The 18,341-nt window shown below is 41.1% G+C and overlaps 1 protein-coding gene across 1 annotated transcript; it reads left to right on the forward strand.

The window, feature by feature from the left end:
* Positions 1–882: 882 nt before the first annotated feature.
* Positions 883–18,014, forward strand: LOC122349425 (cytochrome P450 26B1). Its single transcript, XM_043245463.1, has 6 exons — positions 883–1,825; positions 9,399–9,623; positions 12,161–12,436; positions 12,552–12,707; positions 14,661–14,942; positions 15,884–18,014. The coding sequence occupies exons 1-6, from the start codon at positions 1,622–1,624 to the stop codon at positions 16,274–16,276; spliced, it is 1,536 nt and encodes a 511-aa protein (XP_043101398.1). The 5' UTR covers positions 883–1,621; the 3' UTR covers positions 16,277–18,014.
* The last annotated feature ends 327 nt before the right edge of the window (positions 18,015–18,341 follow it).

Raw genomic sequence — 18,341 nt, forward strand, 5'->3', positions numbered from 1 at the left:
CAAAAGCTACTCAGAACGCAAGTGTTCATATTGACTGTTGGCTCCATCATTACCATGCGTTAAGTTAATGATTTATTTCATTAGCAAAAATACTAACTTTCATTACAGACGTTTACAATAAACCTTACTGTTTTGATTAAAATGCTTTAATGCTAGTAATCTGTGATCACCAAATAAGAGCTAAGGTTGCGCAAGACGCATCTTAACATATTTTACGCGCCGAAAACGTCCCGCTTCAAAGAAATCCTTATAAAAATCTCGATCCCCCTTAAAGTTATGGATAAACAGAAAGCCATTTCTGACGAAAACAAATAACGAATGAATGAGTCAATGAATGAATCACTGTGGCTGTGAATATTCACGGGACTAACGGCTCGCACCACTGCTGCGCGGAACAGACGCGCATCTTAACAGTCAGGGCATTGCTTGGAAATGTTAAACTGGTGCTGAACATGTCTATTATGGTGTGTTACTGAATCCGTGTAAGAATGTTATAACATTACGACTCGTTTTTTTTTTGAACCAAGGGTTTAAATGCATGCTGAGTAATCAAGGTAGCTCAGCGTGACAACATTATTAAGCCCTTGCGATTAAACCATACCCATATTCTGCGAGTGGCAGGTGATACTTTCTCGAACGTATGAAGCTTAAAGTATTGAAAGCCTCCCTCTCTCTCTCTCTCTCTCTCTCTCTCTCTCTCTCTCTCTCTCTCTCTCTCTCTCTCTCTCTCTTTGGGCTCCTCTCCAGGTCCCGCACGCTCCAGCGCCCGGCCCGTTCACTTTTCACCCCGCCTCAGTTCTGTGGGGTGGGGTAAGGGGGGAGCCGCTTGCACCCTGGCCGAATGCCGCCTCACTGCCTCCGCTATATAAACACACATTGGAAGCTCGCTGTGCGACTCGAACTCACATTGAGAAACTGTATGTGAAGAGAGAGAGCTAGAGCGCAAGAGAGAGGTAGAGAGTGAAACCGCATCAGAAAACGGGCTAGCGAGACGCACTACAGTCATCTGAAGATTTTTACAGCTCATAGGCATCAAACTTCGGAGGATTATTTCTTTCATTTATTTCTGCGTCTTCCTTATGACCATTACTTCATTTCAGTGCATTTAAAAAGGTTATATCGAGCTTTCCTGTAAGCTATTTTTAAAATTATTGAAAGCATTTTTTTTCTTCAAAAAGTTAGTTAAAGCTATTTTTAAAGCAAGAGTTTAAAGGAATTTAGAACAGAATTCAACTAAGTCAACTTTAAAGTTTGACAAGTTCACGCCAAATTTACATTTTAAAATAAAAATCTAAAATTCATTGGAATATTGGAAAGCGATTTGCATAATTTAAAATGATATACAAACATTTAAGATCGCTTTTTAACATCCACCATTCAATTAATTAAACACTTCAATTTATTCATTTACTTTTCATTGCAAAACTTTTTTTTTTTCCGTTGCCTTTTGGTGAGATTATTCTTAGTTATTTTTTTCCTTCTTTTTAGAATAGGCTAATTGTAGCAGCAAATCATATATACCTCCTATATAAGTCACTCATATATTCCCGACAAGGCTTAACCACTGTAGTGCTCATCACTCCAAAGAAATATTTGAGACAAGTCCCGGACCTTCACAGCCATGCTCTTCGAGAGTTTTGACCTTGTCTCGGCGCTGGCGACGCTGGCTGCGTGTTTAGTGTCCATGGCACTTCTTCTGGCCGTGTCCCAGCAACTCTGGCAGCTGAGATGGACCGCAACACGGGACAAGAGCTGCAAGCTGCCTATGCCCAAGGGCTCCATGGGGTTCCCCATCATTGGAGAGACATGCCACTGGTTCTTTCAGGTAAGCGCTCCATCTCCTCGTGTCTTTCCAAGTTTCCAGTCGTCTTGCTGTCGCGCGCGCACACCGCTCCGGTGCGCGCCAGGCAGCGCGGATTCGTCCGCTCACCAGTGTGTATAGTCTCCCTGTAGGTAACTGGGTTGTTAAAGACGCATCAAGAGTAGGATAACGTCCACTAATGCTTTTCGCACGTGTGCGCCCGAGCGTAATATTGCGCTTTAAAAAAAGCGAGCAGCCTGCAGGTTAGTTATTCCCACGTGTGCAATTTCATCCGTGCCATATTTCCATGGTGTTAATAAGCTGTCTGTTTTAGATAGCCGACAGTTTTTGTTTCATACAGCCAGTTCTCAATCCACGTGGAACAACCTGTTTGCGTCTGCCAAGAAAGGCGCGCTCAGTTCCAGAAATACTGTAGTCCTTGGCTTCCGATGCGCGCGAGAACACAGCCACTGAGCGCCGCTTGTCAAAGCGCGCATAAACTCCTCTTGGCGCGCGGGGTGGGATTGATCGCGAGGGCAGGTAGTGTCGCGCTCTTACTGAGCTTCTGTGTAATTACGCGCGTCGGTTACCCTAGACGCTCCCGCGTGTTGTGAATGATGCCGTGCCGCGCCGTTCTGTCATGATACCCAGACAGCGCGTGGCGCGCCTACAGTACATTCAGGGAGTCTCTGTGCCATCTTCCTTTTTCAATAAGTCAGAGAAGTTTCTGAACGCTCACTGTGACATGGCTGCTTTAGAAATTATATAAGGTAGTACATTAACTGAATTCAAATCAGCGCAGCGGCCGTGATGTGGTATTTTAAAAGTAGGTTATTACACGAAACGAAGCTGTAAAAAAAAGCATTCCATACAGTAAAAGTCGTGAATAAATGTCTTAGGAATTCTTTCCATATTAAATCCACGGTGCGCATTAGGACGTCCCTGGACATTGGCTTGCAGTAGCTGGAGTGGGTTGCTTTTACTGAGATTCTCAATAGGGAGGAATGTCCTGGTCTGAGTGGTGTACAGATCAAATTCTCTGGTCAGGAATAGATTCTCCAAAGTTGCAGGAAATCCAGAGGAGAATTTCCATTCAGTTGGCAGGGTCTCTAGGGAAAAAAAACAAACAGGCTTGACTGCAGTTATATATTTCAAATCGATAGGATTTGGTCCGGTCCATTTGTGCCAAATTTGTGTCATTCCTTATTGCTAGAGCTCAAGGCATGACTGCCAGGCGACAGAGCTACTGTGCAAACGTGCAGTTTGAAATGTTGATCTCTCTCTTTCTTGTGCTTCTGAAAACATGTATTGCTTTTTAACAATCTGTGTACACCGATACATTTAAGACAACCCCTTAAATCGGTCGGTTAGCCCCTTTTGTGGTCCACATCTCTCTCCTTAAGCCTGAGGGGAGCAGCAGTTGAATCCAAAAGTGGGTCAAATCTGTGATTGACATAGATTTATGGACCCAGAGGAGTGTTATTTTTAATTTTTTTTGCCTACTCTTGCGGTGTGTCTGTCATTTTGAAATATGAAAAGATTTTGTATTTTGTCTGTGTATGACTTTTCAATTGACCACAAAAAATATCTGGTCATGACTTTCTTTTTTTGTCCTCTTCTCAACGGTGCTCCAAGTTTTGCTGAAATATCCATATGGCACATTAACTTAACTGTGTCTTTGCCAGGGCCATTACTTTTGAATTGTGTGCTGATCAGTAAGGGTGAGTTCAGCCTCGAGATTAATAATGATCATTATATAAGCACAAATTCCTTTGCCATTGTAGCAATAAGTTTCTCGGTACACAGGGAAGGCTGTCTAACATGAGAGCACAGTTCACCCAGTGGGCAACCCTCCCTTACCTCTACCCCACGTCTCCACCTTGACCCAAATCGCTCCAGTCTGGGTGGCAATAAAGCTGCCCGCCGGGGGGTCAAAAACACACCCACACCCTGGGACAAAGACTACACGGCTTGGGGCTCTGATCAGAATTCCAGAGAGCATGGCCTATAGAGACCTGGGGGATTTAGGAACAGTCTTCCAGCATCCCCTCTCTCTCGCTTTCTGGCTTTCTCCTGGGGCTTGTCGGGATTAGCGAGCATGAAACGGGCATGACTGGCACCAGTGCGGTGTGGCCCCTTTTTCACCTCTGGAACGCACCACCAACCCCTCAAACAGCCTCTTGTCTTTAGGAACAGGGGACGGGGGGTGAAAGCGAAGGGGGCTTGGCAGCAGTAGTGGGAGGAGGAGGAAGGTAGGGGGATAGAAAAGAGAAGAAAAGGGGGTCCCCGGGGTGAGCACTCACACTGCACTGAACAACCATAATCTCTCTCCACAAAGTGTTTCCAGGTCAAAGGGGAGCCTATTCTCTCAGCTCGGCCACATTTAGGTTCTTTGCGCTTGTCTCGTGGGCTTTGGCGTTCGCTCGGCATTAAGTGAAACCATTTCTCTTCTGATGCCGATTGCTGATTCTTAATGCATTGTCCGAATTTCCCATATCTCCTTTCATTTATGCAGATCCATGTGCCTCCATGGATCTCTTTGGCGGGTACACCCAAGGGTGACTGATGGACAAATAATGGGACCTCAAGTCTTACTGCCTCTGCTCGCTTTCCCCCTCTCTCTTTGCAGAAATGCCGTCTATACCCCAATGGAGACGGGCCAACGCACACATCCTGAGAGATTCCAACGGGCTATTTCAGTAAATGGACATATTATCTTTATTTACGCTGAGACTGTGGGTCAGCGTGCGGAGAACTCCTCCCGCGCCGTTACCTGCCGTTCTGAACCAATAAACACAGCAGCCCCTAGACTAAGCCATGCAGACACACACACGCATGCATATATACAGAAGGACCTGAGGACAAGGGTCAGAATAATGAGTGATACAAATAAAGAGCACGGAGCAGAACGATGTGCCAAGGAAAACTTGCCGTACACTTTTCAATTCCCGCCGCTCCATCCATCTTTCTTTTCTTCTCGTCTTACTTTATGGCGGTCGTATGCTGAAGAAACACACTGAGGTGATTGAAATCGCATATGAAATTGCACCCCCATAGTCCCTCGCGCAGCACCCCCTGTGTTCGGGTCAACCATAGCTGATCTGAATAAATATAATTAAAAGGGTTTTTTGTGATTTTAATAAAGGGGTCATTTGTATAACATTTCCACTGGCACACAAAGGCTACATTTATGTAGTGGGAGGCTCGACTGGTGTCCAATTTACACAGAAATTTGTATTTTTAGTCCTGCGCACTCTGTGTGGAATGAGCCAGTGGAAAAAAGCGGTCCTCTTTATTGCGCCCCCTTGTAAAATATCTGATAAATTTCTTTTCAAAATAAAAGAAACTATTGAACGTGGCGAGTTAACCCTTTCACCTCCAGAGGCAGAGAACAGGCATGTTTTGTGCGAAGTCGAAGTGCATGTAACTGAAGACACACGTGTACTGTAAACACATCCGATCCATTCAGATGCTTTCAGAGTTTTACCTGTTTATTGACTGATCTATTTCATTCTGATCCTAAGACTTCTGTGACTGAAACTACAGCTGCACGAGCCTCTGACACAGACGCTCTTCTCCCTGCGCATTTTATTGTCTTCAAGCGATGTCTGACATGTGTTTTGCGGTCCAAATGAATGTGGAAAGCTTTTCTGTCTTATCGCTGAAGATCATCTAACCTCAACATCAACGGAGTTCTTGAACCCAGTCTGCCTTCGCTCAAAACAAACAGGCTCATGTTTGATTGACAGACGATTTCACTTGGTTTTTAAGCAAATGCGCTTCGAGCGAAAAAGTCACCATGACCATGCATGCGTGCAGAAGTGAACGGCCGTATACGTGTGTGTGTTTGACAGTGCGAGTAAGCTGCAGATTATTACCTCATAGCTTTTCCAGGGTGTGTGGAGTTTTTGTGCGTCAGTGACCCTTTTGGGTTTTTTGTTTTATTTTCGTTCTCTGCACGTCTGAGCTTCTGTGGCCTTGTGAAATGAGGGAGGACATTTCTCACCTTCTAGCCAAATGACATCTGCGCGGCCAAGCCCTGCTCGTCTGTCTCCCCATTTTGCCTCACAACCTGTTCTGCTATTTCCAGCGTGCAGAGTCACTTTTCTACAAGGTAGAAAATTTTCTCACGCGCACCTCACTGTCATTCACCATCCTAATCACATTTTCTTAGGCTCACCTCACTGTCAGTCACTTCCAAGCCGGAAAACCATTACCTTTCCCCATCTTCTAGCACGTCTTTTGCACTTTCCACTTGTACTACACAGATCAGGACTGGACTCTCTCTGGCTGCCCTTCTGTGTACACTTGTTTCAGAGGGAACTGTTGGCCCCTACATGTGTAAATACACACATGTAGATGTGAGAAATGTATATGTGTTTTTGGTGATGTGGTGTGTGACCGTACATTGCACACTTTCACTACTCATGGAGAGGTGGAAAAAAGGCTCTGGCCTGGTAAGGATGACAGCATGTGGTGTTTAAAATGGATGTTCTTGTTCCCAGAATTATCAAACACACCAAGTTCACGCAGGTTACACATGATGTCAAAACAGAAATCGTCTGAAAGGGGAATATGACAGAACAAAGACCATAAACAAACATAATATAATACAAATTACGAGTTCACTTTTGCGTAAATGTGTTTATACATGGAGATCAACAGAGAGAAAGTTAGAGAGTGCCCTTATGTTGGGCATGTGTGAAAGACGGCCTTGTCCTGGGTCTGTCAGGATGAAAACGGCTCCTTTCTCTCTCTCCTTCTCGTTCTGACTGGTCCCACTGCTGAGAGGTGAGCACACACACACACACACACACACGCAATCATCCATCATCACACACACTCAGTTCTCACCATGTGGTGAAAGATACTACATTTATTTTCCCCCTCTTTCCCTGCATTGCTTTTGGATGTGTGTGTGTGTGTTCATGTGGTTGTTCATGTCAGCATTACCTCTTGCCCTCACACTCACCTGATATCTGAAATCCTCAGTGTCTTTAAGCATAGACTGACTGTGAGCTGGCCAGTGAACATTTCTCTCACCCCACACACTGTTCACGCAGTGGCTGCGCCCCCTGTCTAACACCTGTAGACGTCCCGGGATGCCATGTTTGTTTAAGGACAGAGTTCCTCTGGGGGAAACTTTGGTCATACGGTTTTAGAAGAACAGTCTGAAAGTGTTTCTTTCTGACTAAACCTTGTTTTTCTAATGTCCAAATCAGTCAGTTATGATTATGATACCTCCTTCAAACGAGGAACCGAAAATGTTTGAATATGACATAATCCCGCCAAAACTATAAAACACAAAACAGGCTTTTGTGGGAAAAATTGTGAAAACCGAGAAAGAAAAGTGTGAGAGTGTCAAATATGGTTTAAATTGTCCACCACTGCAGATTTACAGCTATATTTTTTTCCCACATGTTCAGCCAGTTCTGGTTAAACTTTGGCAGATGAGAAAGTGAGACTTAATCTCCTTTTGTCTGACCTTGTCTAGCCTCTATGTGCATGCGTATATCTCGTTAGTCTGATCTCATAATCTGGCTATTTAATTCAATTGATAATTTGTTGTAGGATTTTTTGGGCCAAGGTGCACTGCAGGTTATAAGACATTTGCTAAGCCTTTAGACATCTCAGCCAGTCATTTATGGTCTCTGACATTATGAAGGTGTTGGATGTGTCAGTCAGCCAAGGTCAAAGGTCAGAAGAGAGTAAATGAGCATCCAAAAAAGGATAGAGTACTAAAGCTTTCACTGACAGATGGTTTTACGGCAAAAATTTAAATGCATTGCACTTTATGCATTGTACATTTACAATGCATTTTTAATGATGCCAACGTATGTGATAAAAGTTTAACGGCAAGACATCATTCATGTACTAATCTGTTTATTTGTTTATATATAGAGGTGAGAAACCCAGCCTCTGGCCACAAGTACACGAAAAGGGGTGGAACGCTTATTTGCCCATCTCTAAAGAGACTAGTTGCTGGACTATAGGGCAGACAGGAATGGCATTGGGAAGTGCTTGCCATCATAGTAAAGTAGCAATATGATCAGAAGCTGTCCCTCATTTTTGAGATTAGGAGAGAGTGTGAAAGTAAATGTGACAAAACCTATTCTGTCCATGCACACGTTTTTTCCAAAATACTATAAAATATAGTAATACAATATAAAAAAGTAGGCAGTTTGAATTCTGCCACATTTGCTTGTGGGTTTCTTAATTCTGAACAGAAGTGATATTAAGCCAGTCAAGTCATAAATACTTTAGTATATGATTTAGCAGTACTTGCAAAAACAAATTTGCTTCACATTTCAACAGGCACCAATGTCCAGAAGCATGCATGTAGCATGCTGAGCTGAAATGTATTCAGACACGTTTCTCTCAGCCAAACAGGAAAAAAAGACGTGCATGCCGCTAAATTTATCCTCGCAAATAAGAGTGTGAGTGTTGGAGTGTGCTCGATGAAACTGGTCACAAATTTTGGTAAGGGAGGGGGGAGGGTGGCAAAAGGAGCAAACAGCTCTACTGCCACTTCCTGTCATGGGGTCAGTATGTGTGTGTGAACCTGAGAGGTTACAGGCCGTCTTTATGTGCTCAGCAGAGGTCTCAAGGGCTACAGGCAATTACTGTGTGTTATACAGAGCAACTCACTCCAGAGCTAAGAGTCTTTATCATGTTGGTAATTCTAAAACTAATCTTGATGTGCATGACGACTTCAGTATCGAGCAAAATAATAAATTTAATGATGTATATTTTCTGTACAATATACATAACATTAAGACATTTCAGTCAGGCTGATGTTATGTTGGCTACAGTTAATGCACAGGCTGTGATACATCATTCAGGTTCAGGTTCCCTGCCCTGAGAAAGACTGAAATGTGTTTCTGTAACCCTTAAACATCTCTTTTTGAACCCTTTTGTTTGTTCTCAAACCTTAGAGGTGAAGGGGTCAAAGGTGAAAGTTTGCAGGATGTACTGGATTCCTTGCTGATTAGCACTTTCAGCCAATCTTTCAAACAACACACCAACTTCTCAGAGCTAATGGCTGCACTCATATACTCATTAGATCACTTCTCTCAGCGTGATCCCGAAGGCTAAGCCGGAGCCCCTTCTTAGCTAAAGCTAACCCGGTTGCATAAAGAATGCTGTGAACGGCACCCTTATGCCCTTACAATACAAAAACAAACAAAGTGGGCTAATCCCACAAGACTAACACCCTTCATTCCAAATACCTATTAGCCCTAACACCTCATTACATCTGTAATATTCAGACGGAAACTCCTTAGCCAACAGTGTTGTGTTCAGTTTTATGGGTTATTGCTAGGCTAAAGGTTAATAATGTGATTGAAACTACAAAGGTAATAATTCTGTTCAATTTACGGTTTAAAACCAACAGTTGTTGTTGGCAAAAATAAAAAAGCACAGTGACAATATTACAGGCGTGTTGGTGATTTATTAAAGTCATAATAGTAACAATATAGTGTTATTTTAAAATAGTCTTTTGAAAGGCAGTTTATACTCATTTATATTCACGGTTTAAAGCCTATTATCTAACTAATGTGTTTTCTTTTTTTTTTTTGCACCTGGTTCTCTTTTTCAGGGAGCAGGTTTCCATGCGTCAAGGAGGCAGAAGTATGGGAACGTATTCAAGACTCACCTGCTCGGACGGCCACTCATCCGGGTCACGGGGGCAGAGAATGTACGTAAGGTCCTGATGGGAGAGCACAGCCTGGTCACTGTGGACTGGCCCCAAAGCACCAGCACTCTACTGGGTCCCAACAGTCTGGCCAACTCTATAGGAGACATCCACCGCAAAAGGAGAAAGGTAAGGTCATTGTACACTCAAATGTACATCTGTGGGAACCATCCTTATCTCCTAATGGATGTACCATTTTCCTGCCTTGCCGGTGAAAGATGTTTTGAATTTGTGGAAGCACAAACAGAGTATGAACCATAGATGGAGTGAAAGAAACAAGATAGAAGGTCAAATATAAAATGGCTTTGCCATCCTTAGGTGCAGATTTGCAGACAGATACCCACAATGCCTTGCTCCCATGTGCACTATTGTTACACAGAACAGTCTGCTCACAATGGAGGATTACGCTCATAACTAGCTTCTCCTCAAATCCAACCCATTGTCCAGGTACAAAAAAGCTTTTTTTTGTGGACCCTGGTTCTCTTCAGTCCCTCAGAGTCTTGAGTTTCGCCCCACACACCTGTTCCATTGAGGGGTCAGCGGGGTGTAATCAGTCTGCTTAATCCTCCAGGTCCAGGGCCTCACGCAAACCCCCTAATGACTGCTAATTAGTCAGCCAGCCTCAGACGGACAAAGACCGCCTTATGGACCCCCTTCAGCCTGGTTTCGACATCCTGCTCTGCGCAGTAATGTCATAAATATATTTTAATATGTTCTTGAATCTCTCTGGAGGTGTACAGCAATGTACAGTCTATATTTTAGACTGGAAAGGTAGAGTATGTCCATCGACACAAGGCCTGTTACATCTTCTAAGCTCTTTAGGACGTCCCATTCGAGGCATTACGTTTGGGAAAGAAATTAAGTTACTGTAAATCTCTGTTCGAAAGACCATTGCTGTACATGTACTGGAGAGACGCTGATTGCAAAGCATTGGGTCCAAATGGCTCTGCGAGCTTTGGATGCAGCTATATAATTTATAGAGTTATAACAGGATCCGCAATAGTTCATTCATGCAACTGAATCACATTTGTTGATACAGCCATCTGTGAATTTGAATTGAATTTATTCGGTTGGCCAGTAGAGGGCACAGGATCTTAATTCTGCACTCACCTGCCTACACAAAGTGCTCTCACTCTGAATGAGGGATTTTGTTTTAGTCAGCAGGGGAGAGAGAGAGAAAAGAGAGAGATTGGAAAAGTAGAGAGAAGTGTAAAGAAAGTGAATGGTTTGAGGGAGAGAATAAAGAGGTCTTTACATTCTGGTCAAACCAGCAGCTTTGAGCACTTTCATATAATTTAAGACATATGGAAATTATTAGGGTGGGGGAGTTTTAAAAGACCGTGTGTGTATGTGTGTGGAAAGTGCAGTCACGTTTTGTAATGAAGACAGGCGGCTGTTTTTTTTCCAGTAGTGTTCAAAATCCTGTATAATGGGGACTGGCATTAGTGGAGCTTGACTGACGTCTGTCTAGTACGCAAAAACTCGTGAAAGGAAAATAGTAACCTTCTAAAAAAATCCCAAACCAATAAGCAGTATAAATATGGTGTTGTATTGCATGTATTAATTTATGGGTAGCAGCTAAGCGAGATGTGTGACGCAAACATGCTTGTAGCCACTCGTTTTTTTCCTCGACACATGTGATCCACTGTAGAATGCCAGAAAATGATCTGATGTTAATGATGTAATAGAATGGATAGATAACTGGTGGTTTTATTTACATGAAAGAGGACACTGAAAACCAAATGTAAATAGGTGCGAAATAAGCTTTTAATACCTAAATGATATACTTACAGCCAGTTGATTGTTAGAGTTTGAAATGAAATGGGTCTCAGAAGAACAGCACGGAAAGGAGACACAAAGAAATGGGCCTTGGCGAGAGAAAGTCAGACGGAGAGACAGAAGGAGGACACACAAGTCTCCGCCCCCCTTTCCTTTACTACTGTGGAAAAAAACGGGGCGGAGACGAGGTATTTGAAATGAGATGGCATATAAAAAGTGCTATTGTTAGTCGTGGGCACTGGAACATGGATGTTATTTCACTAAACAAACCAGCACAACTGAGGTACATTAGAAATGCGCTGCCATGGCCAGGAAAATCTTACCTTTGCCTTTCACCCTCACTGCTGATGCAGAGGGAAACTCTCTCAGATATTCTGAGAGCGAGGTGGAGGTAGGTGAGTGGCAGTTAAGAGCACAAGAAGGTCAAAAACAGTGAGGACTTCAGAGTTAATGAGAATGTTCCATGCTTCAAACTATTAGACAAATAAGCTTGGCCTTTAGGTGCTGACTGTGGTTTCAGGATAATATTTTTGTGACATTTCTTGCCTGTAGAGCACAGAGGTGCTGGTTTGTTATAGATGATGTGAATCACGTGCCAGCTGCATTGTGGGAAGGGTAGTTCAGCAATACAGGTTCATACACTTGAGTCATACAAATTTTGTACTTTTTGGAACAGTGCAACTCTGTTTTTGTGCAATACACATCTAGATACAAACTTGAATAATATTGCATTGTCAGATTGGACAGGTTCATAATAAACATGCATGTTTTTGGAAGCAGATTTCTTGGACCATTTTTAACTGATTTTAAAACTGTTTATCCTCTCAAATTGGTTCTCAATTACTTGAACACAGCCGACTAACTGCATTTTCAACTGTGTTTCTTAGATCTTTGCTAAAGTCTTCAGCCATGAGGCTCTGGAGAGCTACCTGCCCAAGATCCAGCAGGTCATTCAGGAGACCCTGAGGGTGTGGAGTTCCAATCCTGACCCCATCAATGTTTATCGTGAGTCCCAGCGGCTGTCCTTCCACATGGCAGTGCGTGTGCTGCTGGGTTTCCGCGTCTCTGAAGAGGAGATGCGCTGTCTTTTCCACACTTTCCAGGATTTTGTGGAGAACGTTTTTAGCCTTCCCATCGACCTGCCGTTTAGTGGCTATAGGAAGGTAAAATGTCAATATGCACTGTCTACATCACTTCAAAATGACGGAAGGGATTAGGTGTTTCTGCGCATTAAGAACACAGTGGTAGATCATCTAATAGAATTGTGTGTGTTTGCAGGGTATTCGTGCAAGAGACTCACTCCAGAAAAGCATAGAAAAAGCCATCAGAGAGAAACCACTCCACACCCAGGGGAAAGATTACACAGACGCTCTTGATGTGCTTCTAGAGAGCGCCAAGGAGAACAACACAGAGCTTACGATGCAGGAGCTCAAGGTGAGAAAAGCAGCTCTAATACACTACAGCTTTGTTCTAAAACCTCGTTCCAAAAGCTGCCTACATAGACAACATTTTAAGCCCTCATATGTGCGCTTTCCTGTGTTAAAGCTATTCCAAACATCACTCACCAAATTTTGAAAAATCATGACAAGAAGTGGAACAAGCTTTCAGTGAATCAGCTACTGTGAGGAGAAAGTTTTATTAGAAATGTTCAGCTAAAACTGTATATAATATTCAGATTATTAGTGTATCACGTCATTAGCTTAGCATATGTTAATCACCACTGGAATCAAAGGTAAACCAATTTTTTTTACAAATAGTTTTTTGTGTGATTGACCTGTAACATAAGTTGGTTTTTCAGAAGTTTTCACTTCTGTCGGGAGGCTTTCTCAAAAGGCAGCGGACTAAGTAGGCAAGTCTTTGTTAAAAAAAAACTAAAATGAAATGTCCTAGATCTGCATTATAGAGTTCTTTCTCAGTCCAACTGAAAAGGGGATATTTTATTTTACATTTCAAAGAAGTTTTTTTGAGACATCGTGTCTATTTAATACTGTACATTACACATCCGAAAAATTGGTCATGGTTTTCACCACACAGTCATCCTCCCAGTCTTTATGCTAATCATTTTCTTTTCAGCAGATGATTTTGTTTTCAGTGTGAGGTCAAATTGTGATTACTTGATTACATATTAAAGCAAAACAGGAAGTCAACACTAAGATATTGAGAGGTTTGCAGCGACTCTCTGGCTGCACACTTTACCCACTGACTGTGCTCTTTATTTCTCTTCTCTCTCTCCTGCTCAGTTTTCTAGTCCCATGCCCAAACCGGGATGACAGACATTTAATGACACAGATAATAGTCAATAAATGCTTCCCTGTAGGCTATTGTTACCTGGTTATTCCACTCGGCTCAGACGTTCAGCTTTTTTTCTTTTGTAAGGTACATGCGTAGTCTCCTCAGACAGTGGTGGCAGGGGTGGCTCCCAGGCCTGTCAACACCAACTCTCTGGCAAGCAGTTAAAATAGGGAGGGAAAGAGAAGAGAGAGAAAAGAAACCTGTGTAAGATGGCTGCCAAACCTCAAAGAAAAAAGAGAGAAGGAAAGAAAAGAAGCAAAGAAGCTCCATCCTAAGAATTTCAGAAAAAGTTAGATTGCGGTTAAATCGCTAGACTACAGACAAATTATCTGCACTACTGTTCAAAAGTTCAAAAGTTGTTTTTTTTTAAAGAAAATAATACTTTTATTCAGCAGGGATACATTTAAAGTAATGCTGTCAAATGATGAATTGTAATTAAAAAGTTTCTGTTTACATAATATATTTGTGTGTGCCTTGTAAATTTATTATGTATATATAATACATTCACATGCTATACATTTTGAAAATATTTATGTTCATACATATAATCATATTTTTCTATAAATGTTTTTATATCTAAACATAACATATTTTTAAAATATATACATGCATTTATATTTATAAATACATAAATATACACAGTACACACATATATTTTCTAAACATAAACTTTTATTTTGGATGCGATTAATTGCGATTATTATTTTAAGAGCAATAATTAAATGTAATAGTAAATGCATTTACAATTTTATGAAATTGTTTCTGCTTCAAACAAATGCTGTTCTTTTGAACTTTATATTCATCAAAAAATCCTGATTGACTGATTTCTGAAGGATCTGACACATTACTTCAGACTGAAAATTAAGAATTCATTTTAGAATATATTAAAGAGTGATGTTGCATTGAATCACCCAATTCAAGTATCAGTGATATTTAAAAATGAATTATGACCGATATGAGACCGATATTGCAAAGTCTTATTAAAACAATCACTCAGTAACAAATATCAACATGCCAGAATATTAGTGTGTAATGTGTAGAACTAGTGACCATACATGTGTCATTAAACCACAAGCCTCTTTCTTTCTGCTGCAGGAGTCCACTATTGAGCTGATCTTCGCCGCTTTTGCTACAACAGCCAGCGCCAGCACGTCACTGATCATGCAGCTGCTGCGACACCCTGCGGTGCTGGAGAAGCTGCGTGAGGAGCTGAGGAGTTGTGGCCTGCTGCACGACGGCTGTCTGTGCCAGGGTGAACTGCGACTGGACAGCATCATTAGCCTCAAGTACCTGGACTGCGTGATCAAAGAGGTCCTGCGTCTGTTTGCCCCTGTGTCCGGAGGTTACCGCATTGCCACACAGACCTTCGAGCTGGATGTGAGTTGTTGAAGATCTGCAGCTACTTTAAACCTTTGCTCACGCTGATGTTGTTCCAAACAAGCATGGTATATTTTTTCTGTGATAAATGTATTTAAAGGGGAAAAGGTATCTATACAAGTCAGTGGGGTTCCAGCTGAAAATATCAAAGAAAAAAAAAATCATACAGGTTTGGAAAGACTAAATGAGTAGATGATATCGGAATTACCTTTTGTTTTGTTAACTATGCCTTTATTATTTTATATTATACAAGTGAATGCTCACCTGTTTTATCCTGATAACCAGTATTGTTTAAGAACTTTTCATAGTACTTACATATTATTGCTCTTTCATCAGTTTCTTTCTATTGTCGCATCACATAAAAGCGTCTCCTAAATGACGTAAAAAATATTTATATTTAAAAATATATTTTATATATTTTTTTATATAAAATATTTTCAATTAGTTTTCATTTAAAATAGATTTAAATTTTAGTTTTAGTACTTCGCTTTAAAACTTTTCAGCCAAAAACTGAAAACTTTTTAAGTTTTTTGACTCTTTGTTTTGGGGGCTGAAAACACAGTACTAAGTTTGCTAATGCTTCTTTAACAAAGTGTGGATTTAGAGAGTCACTTCTCTACAAGTACTGTTTACTAACAAGTTGACAGCGCCAACTACTGGTCTGTAATATTGCCCGTTTTCACAGATATGTGTAAAGGAGAACTGTTGTTGTGTATACAATAACCTTTTTAAGAATGCAAAAACGTATCCATTTTTGACTACACTGTGGTTGTGTAAATGTAGCCTCAGTTAGTGGCCAACATTTCTAATTTTCTTTGAAGTTTTTCATTGAATATTTACATTTGATATTCTTTGTGTATTCTATATCATTCGCATTATATTTTATATGGTTTTAGTTAATAATAACAACACTCCTAACCTCCTTTTTGCCCGTCTCTCAGGGTGTACAGGTACCCAAAGGTTGGAGTGTTATGTACAGCATCCGTGACACCCACGACACCTCGGCTGTGTTCAAGGACGTGGAGGCCTTCGATCCGGACCGGTTCAGCCCCGAGCGGAGCGAAGATCGCGAGGGCCGCTTCCACTACCTGCCCTTCGGCGGTGGCGTTCGCTCCTGCCTCGGCAAGCAGCTGGCCACTCTCTTCCTCAAACTCCTGGCCGTGGAGCTCGCGGGAGGGAGTCGCTTTGAACTGGCCACGCGGACATTCCCGCGCTTGATTTCGGTCCCCGTGGTGCACCCCACCGATGGCCTCCGCGTAAAATTCTTCGGCCTTGACTCCAACCAGAACCAGATCATGGCCAAGTCGAACGAGATGTTGGATGCCACCGTGTGACAGACCGGGCAGAAGAAAGGCACAGACTTCATAGCTTGAGCTGTCACCTGAAGTTGAAAAGACTCTCATTTGCCAAAAATGTATAGTCTATCATTTGTAAAGAAGTATATCATAAATATATAAATTTAACTGAACGTATTGCTACATCAGGAGAGCACAAGAGGAAGGTTTCAGAAAAGAAGAGATGAAAGGGACAGTCATATAAGCCGATGTAGATGTCACAGGGTCTTGAGATGAGAAGTTTTGTGTGAGTGTTTTTATTCTTGTGGATGCTGAATTCATTTATATGTATATACAGTATGTGTGTCCTTTTTGTGTGTGTGTGTTTAAATACGTGTTTTTTCTTGTGCGAATGTACGCGTGTGCCTGTTTGCGTGCGTGGACAGGTTGTTTTCCAGCTAAGGTATTAGGAGTTAGAGTAGGCAGTGTAAACTAGAATGAATGGGAGGATTGTGTAATTTACTCAGGTGTGTTAGCAGTACAGAAGGAGCTTTCAGACTAACCCAGTACTTGTTATACATGCTCTGTACATAAGTGACAATTCATAATATTCTTTTTAAGAGAGCGTGAAAAAGAGGCAAGAGATAAAACTAGACAGAGACTATATGAGAAAAGTAACCTGTGCAGGCTCTCAAAACAAGCTATAGAGGGAATGAGGGACTCATTTCTGCTGCAAATGTTATATCTGAAGACATGTATGAAAAAGAAAAAGCAAAAAAAAAAAAAAAAAAAGTCGTAACTGTCGTATATGCTGCTTTGGGAGTCGCTTTTTATTTATATGATGGAGCAGAGTGCCAACTGACCAGGCTTCTCTTTTTTCCCCCTGCTGCTCCACATCATTATACGAAGAAGTTATACTGAACATACAGTAGATGATGGTGGAACTGATCATCAGAAAATCATCAGTCAGTAACTCTATATGCCACCAATCAGGAGAGGTTTCTTGAGACGCCTCTAAAGGGACTTTAGGGGGCGGTTGGACGAGAGGCTCTAGGACTCCTTCCTTCACTTCCTCTACAGGCCACGCGAAGGACTTTTCTTTGATAAAATATGCCACTGATCTTTTTTTTTTTTATTAATTAATTAACGAATGGATGAATTAACGTCTGCTGCTTTCAGTGTACCATTTTCTAACAGAGAGTAGATTGCTATACCTTCAGCTACAGAACAATTTTGCTATTTCTAAGCAAATGTTACGAGAGCAAGAAGGATTTCACCTATTAGAAAGCCATGGGTAAAGCATATTTGCATTGTCTAATATCCTAATATTCTTGCTATTAATATTATTATTATTATTGTAATAAATCTTATTTTAAGTGCTATTTTTGTTATATTTCAGAATAGAGTTCTAGTATAAGTAAAGTCTGTTGGTAAATACTGTTCTATTTAGAATGATATGGATTTCAGTTATACTGTATTGTACACAGTGTTCAAATGTTAATATGGTTTTATGTTATTGTAATAATTATAATTTTTGGTTATCATTATTATCATTGCATTTAGTTAATATTAATAAACAGAAGCACTTGCGAGGTATGTTTATTTTGAGTGCCATTTGACTACATGTTCTTTTGTTGATTGTTGAGTTTGTCTGTACATATATTTTATTCCTTTTTACAAATCCACATTTCACGTAGTTCAAATATGAATGTTTTCCCCTCCTTTTTTGTTACAGTGATTCTTAAATGTACTTGGTAATTTTATAAACCCTTGTAATAAACTATAATGTGAAAATCAATTGTTCGTTCCTAATTCTTTTTGCCTCATTCTGCTTAACAACATTATCCGTTTCCTTCGCCACTTAGACTCAAAGGTATCTGGATGTGTTTTAAACATGATTTTCGAAAATTGTGGTTAAATATTTTAATTGTTAACCACATGCAGTCTGTTTTACATCACCTAGGAACCACAGGATAGCCCTTTGATGGTTCGCAGTTATATTCTGCGGGGGAAAAAGGAGAAAGCTGATCTCTTTGATGTTTGCTCTTTTTGATTAGTTGACTCTTAATGTTCAGACCTTTGTGTTTGTATAGATATATACATATACATATATATATATATATAT

Source organism: Puntigrus tetrazona, chromosome 7, assembly GCF_018831695.1.
Source record: "Puntigrus tetrazona isolate hp1 chromosome 7, ASM1883169v1, whole genome shotgun sequence".
Taxonomy (NCBI): Eukaryota; Metazoa; Chordata; class Actinopteri; order Cypriniformes; family Cyprinidae; genus Puntigrus; species Puntigrus tetrazona.